This window comes from Brachionichthys hirsutus, chromosome 19 (genome assembly GCF_040956055.1).
Source record: "Brachionichthys hirsutus isolate HB-005 chromosome 19, CSIRO-AGI_Bhir_v1, whole genome shotgun sequence".
Lineage (NCBI taxonomy): Eukaryota > Metazoa > Chordata > Actinopteri > Lophiiformes > Brachionichthyidae > Brachionichthys > Brachionichthys hirsutus.
Genome location: NC_090915.1, coordinates 8,091,809 through 8,097,438, shown reverse-complemented (window position 1 = coordinate 8,097,438; position 5,630 = coordinate 8,091,809). Strand labels below are relative to the sequence as shown.

General features: G+C 43.0%; 1 protein-coding gene across 1 annotated transcript; it reads right to left on the bottom strand.

Annotated features, from left to right (window-relative positions):
- Positions 1-763: 763 nt before the first annotated feature.
- fam163ba (family with sequence similarity 163 member B, genome duplicate a) lies at positions 764-3,994 on the bottom strand. The gene is made up of 2 exons (XM_068753294.1): positions 3,902-3,994; positions 764-1,201 (listed from the first exon to the last, which is right to left on the bottom strand). Exons 1-2 carry the CDS (start codon positions 3,992-3,994, stop codon positions 764-766), a joined length of 531 nt encoding a protein of 176 aa, XP_068609395.1.
- Positions 3,995-5,630: the final 1,636 nt, after the last annotated feature.

The following is a 5,630-nucleotide window of genomic DNA, read 5'->3' as shown; positions in this document are numbered from 1 at the left end:
ACACACACAAGCATGCAAGCACAGTCACACAAATGCACAAGAATCCATCTTCTTTTGGCACCTGGTCCACCCTGCCTGCCAGAAGAGAGGCCTTTCTCTGCAGAAGTAGAGTATACGGTATATACAAACGCTCAGAGAAACCAGCCTCTGTCCAGCTAAAGACCTCCATGAAAGGATGTGGAAGGGTAGACGGGATTGCTATGTTCAGCCCTTAAGTCTTCAAATATTATGGCCTAAGTTACATCTATCTAAAACATCTTTGGGCGGCAGTTGAAACCCAACATCCCCCATATAATCTCTGTTAGGAGATTGATATGAGAGAGCAAACTTCACCTCAGCATGTTTTGTTTCTAGCAGCTATGGCGGAGAGGAAAATGCCTGCCGATGATGTCATTCTGACTTGGCAGGGATCCGTTTAGTTGTCAGGGTAGAAAAATTCGGATAAAGAAGGGCAACACATAGTTTATCAAAATAATTTTCATCCTTGTTCTTAAAAAAAAGAAATATTCAAAGCAAATAATAATTTCTTCTATTCGCATCAACTCTACACGGGCCCATGTGTGATGTCCTAGACCTGAGCATTGCACCTTTGAAGATCCTTTCCTGAGAGCGATCGAAGACCTCCGTTCTGCATTAGAACAAGACCAGACCACATCAGAACAAACTAGACTGGATTAAACTGGCCAAGATCACAAAAACAATTGTCTGGTTCAAGACCTGTCCAGAACTAGGCCATCCCAGGCTGAGGTCCAACCTCACTCAGCTACACATCGGTGCTGATGCTGCAGCTGCGTGTGAACTTGTCCCTCATGGTGACTGACCGTGCGAGGTTTGGTTTCCGATAGTTTGAAATGTTCACAGGCACCGGAAGGTCCAGATCCTGCTGCTGGACGCTGCGGTAGCTAATCCGGTCGCCTCCGTTCCTGAAGCCTTCTGGCGGATGGTGGATCTGTGGCTGAGGGGGCTGCAGGTAAAATGGCAGCTCATAGTGTGTGCAGGACGGACAAAAGGTCTGTGACCGGGTCAGTTTCCTGGCCAGAGGAGGGGTGGTGAAAAGTGCGGGACCGTTTGGGGCGGAGGAGGCAGCAGCCGTCGCCGCCACAATGTTGTGATTGGAGTGTACCGGTGGGAGATGGGACGTCACGGCAAAGTCCGGCTCCTCCTCCTCCGACTCGGACTCCTCTTTCTTGCAGCAATAATACTAGTGGGAGGAAGGAGGATGGGATACGGAGAAGATGAATGGAGAAGAGGCAGGTTGAATATCAAGGTGCAAAGGTAAATATTTATGTAGAATGTAAGATAGATGAAGGAGAGGTAGGGAGTGAAAAGGAGTAAGAGAGCAATAACCAGAAGCCGCATGGTGTTTGTTAGCAATAGCTAAGCAAAATAAATTTATCTGCAAATTATCTTCCATTTATTATCGGCACAATAAAGCATGGGTCAGCCTTCTTGCCTCAATAAATATGAACATGCTTTTTTAGTGTTTTCAGTTGGGAATTTGCGATTGCTATGTCTGACCCACACAGTTTAGTTTTCAGATGAATTCCCTGCATCCTGCCAACTCATATAAAGCTCTACTTAATGACCATATTCCTGTGAAATATGAGACTGTAGTGTTTTAATAAGCTCTAATTGGAAAGGACTGTACAATTTAAGCTTGTGATTCCTGCCCATCCATTAATAATATATTTGGGACATACAGCATCTCAGCACCAGCACGCAAAAAACAGATTCCCTTCTTGTCTTTCTTGTAAGCTAATTAAAAGTACGATGCATATAATATGGGACATCACGTCCTTGTTTGGACTGAGTGAAGACAGCTTTTAAGCATGGCCTCATCTTGCCCCAAGGAATGAGGGCTATCTATTAACGATGCCGGTTTGCCTTTGCTGCACATTTCTGTGGGGTGTTAAACATTTGGAGGAGACAGCATCTTTTGGTGGACGGTTCCGTTGTCTGCTGGGTCTGTGATGCACGAGGTTGCAGGAGGCTTGACTGCAGTTCAGAGCTTGCTCTGCAGGGTGTGATAGCATGTCCCATACTATAAGTCTATTGAATCAAATTAAAGGATTCCCTTTCTTTTGATTAACAAGGTTATGGTTATAACATAATTAGGTTACGGTTATAACGTCTATCCTAAGAAGGAGCTTCAAAATTGTTCATTGGTTTAATGTTTGGGCTGACGCTGATATTCCAACAGTATTTATTTGTATGGACGTCTTAAGAAATGCAGTAGTGACAGGCTGAAGACACAGCTGCATTAGCTTTGCAGGAGATTATGGTTGTTGCTGGTGGGAACTGTCTTAATGCTGCAATGCATTTCAGCTTGGGCTAGTTTCACCTCCGCAACGGAGATTATGTTTTTGCTGGGTTTTTTTTAATCTGTCTGCCTGTCTGTTAGCAACATAATTAAAAAACATTTTTTTACAGGGTCTATTTATGTCCAGTTACCCAGGTATCTCATTTGTCTTTTTCAGTGCAGTGTGCTGCTTTGAAATGCCTGCCTTCGCTTCGCTTTGTGTAGGTGTTGGAAGTATTTCGGGGCTGAGCATCGGGAGCTCACACACAATGCATCCCTGTACATGTCGGCACTGCAGTGATAGCTGTGCAACCAGGATACCTAACTAGTCAGTATACCACACACTGAGAAATTCATTGCTTCACTTATCATTGTTAACTGCATGTCCACATAAAACACTGCAAATTGCAAATTCACTGTACCCATTGAAAAGAGCTTTCAGGGGGCACTCTATAAAAATACTCATAATGAGCTTCAGACATCCTTTGATCAAATGATCATGAAGCTCCCTCATGAACAATTCTGTATTATTCATGTCTCTAGTTTGAGCTGGTCAGATCTAAATCTTGTGCATATTTTATCTTAAGACAGTGCTTCAGTTTTCATCTTCAGTGCTGAGAAAAAGCCACTAGTGCGAGTGCATTTTGGTATTCAAGAACCTGTCAGCAGCAACTTTGGTCCTGTAATAATGCATTGGTATCATTTTTCAACCATTTCTTAAAATTCAAACCACTTTGGTCTAAAGGAGTGTAATGCATTCCGATATTAATATTCAAGGAGTTTAGATGGGTTGAGAAAGATGAGGCGAGTTTGGGATTGAAGATAAATTGAAGCAAATCATTTTCTATTTTGGGAAAATTAGGTTGTTGTCTTTTGGGAAATTCTTAGATGAGAATATTGGTACAACTCAAATCTTCTCAAATGAAGAAACTCTCCATACTCACCAAAATTACCACTTCAACAAATGGATCGAAGTGGAATCAACAAACAAACTTAATTTGTACTATTCTATCTTTCAAAAAAAAATGTTTTTCCAGTGCATCACTGCTGGTTGAAGATGTGAAACACACAGATTAATCCAGCGTGACAGAAAAAACAAAAATCAAACAGGTGTTACCTCACATGCTGGAATAATCACTCAATTTGTTTTTTATTTTATTCTTGAATGACACACAGACATAATCTGAGTATCGGTCCACAATTCCACAGAAAGCCGGGCAGCGTATTTCCTTAAATTACCACTATGTGATGTCCTTAGTAGAAAATGAGAGTGAACCATGCAATGCGACTGAAGTGTGACGTGGCTCAAAGGAATCTTTTGCTTAGCGTTCAGACTTTGTAGAGAGGAGTGGACTGGGACTGAGGCAGCGGCGCTGCTGAAAGCAAAGTGATGCCATTTTATTTCTTTTACTAACTGGCATGAAATGAAAATCTTACAAAAGCTGTTCTGGGTTTTGGACTTCACAGTCTTGGATTTTTCAAACATTTAATTTTGGAATTTGACGGTCAGCAGGCTCCGGGTCCAAAACACCCGAATCCACATCGACTGGAACTTAATGAGATAGAGAGATCGGATAGTGATGGAAGTAAGTAAGGCCTCACCTGCAGCCTACAGTAACACAGTACTGCGATGATGAGGAGTAATATAACCGTAGCTAGAATTCCACCAGTGATGACCACTGTCCCGGCTGTCATTCGAATGGCTCTCCATCAACACCCTGCAGAGAGCAAGAGAAGGAACGAATGAGTTGAGGGGAACAAGGAACGAGTGTAAAGAATAGTGACAGAGGAATATGAAGAGGAGAAAGCAGGCAATTCTTCAGCGCAGTGTGGCTTCATTAAGGAGATTATAACTACGTGTCATCACAGTGGTGCTTATTGAATTATGCAGCAGTTAGAGGACGTGTAATAGAATCATTCTACAAAAGCTGCTCATCAGGGTGGATCGAAAAACGAAGTATGAGCGAGGAAAAGCTGCATTCAATGCCGACAGAGAGAACTCAACACCAATGACGTGCAAGAGGAAGGAGAGTTGGAATGTGTGCAGAAAGAGGTCAATGTGAGCCAAGCAAAAGCCACAGAAAAGAAACTGATAAATGGGTATGAAAGGAAGAGACGAAATGATGAGAGGATGAAGCTCGTGGCCCGAAGGTTCGATGGGGTGAGCTCAAACGTGGACACAAAGTGCATGGAGATGAAGAGGAGGGTGGGGGAAGGACGATAAAGATGGAATGATGATGAAAACAATTTAGAACTGTTGTACTGTTAACTGATGCTACACAACAGATTGTGAAATGCTATACTGTACATGATCCTTGTGAGTACCACACAAAATAAGCTCAGAATGTGCTCATTGCTGTTGTTACTGTTTTTGTTATCCACTTCATTAAAAATGGAACAATGTCCCACAGTGAAGTCACAGACAGAAAGATGCAACATCGGTAATGAGATGTAACATGGATTTATGAAAAAAAATTCAAATGCAAAACAAATGAGCCTCGCAGCAGGAAGGTTCTAGGCCCGATTCCACTCTGTGCGTTTGAATGTTCTTCCCGTGTCTGCGTGGGTTCTCTTCAGGTTCTCCAGTTTCCTCCCACTTCCAAAAACAAGCAGCTGAGGTGAATTTGTCACACAGAATTGTCTGTAGGCGTGTGTGTGTGTGTGTGTGTGTGTGTGTGTGTGAATGATTGTCTCTGTGTGGACCTGCAATGAACTGGTGGTTTGTCCAGGGTGTATCCCTTTCGCTTTCTTGCACCAAACTACTAATGAAATGACAAAAAAAGAGAATAACAATTCCAGATTTAGGAACTTGCTTACAGTGTATACTGTGCATATTATGGGAAACCCCTGCAGATACTTGAGAGATGTGCTATTCCCTCAATTACGTCCACAATCTGGTGCGTGTCATAGAACACACCATCACACTCCATTGTGAATAATGGTCTGAAACCAAAAATAGGCCGGCAAGCTTGTTGTTAAGCTATGACTCAGCGGTGCACGCCATTATCAGCAGCAAGCACACAGCAGCACAGGCCTGGGTTGTCTAGATCTAACTCGACCGTGACGTGGACACACTTACAAGAAATAGTGAAGCACTCTGGAGTAAATGTAAATGAATGGTCACACCATTTCCTGCTTGACCCGAATGCAATTTATATCGACAGTGTTCCGGTTTCCGCCTCCACTTCCTGGAATACGCAACGCTCTTCATCAGTGTGCCACAGCCTACTCATCAAGAGACTGACAGTTCTGACCTTCTCACCCTAAAACACCTCGAACCCATGCTGGATTCCTTTGTGGGCAAGTTGTCTAAAGTCTTCAGTGTGATATT

What these genes read in the sequence shown, in the direction of transcription:
- fam163ba (XM_068753294.1), bottom strand. Translation starts at nt 3,994, where the DNA reads ATGACAGCCGGGACAGTGGTCATCACTGGTGGAATTCTAGCTACGGTT. An exon ending in TGTGTTACTGTAGGCTGCAG is followed by an intron (nt 1,202 to 3,901) that starts GTGAGGCCTTAC and finishes TCCTCCCACTAG; the next exon opens with TATTATTGCTGCAAGAAAGA.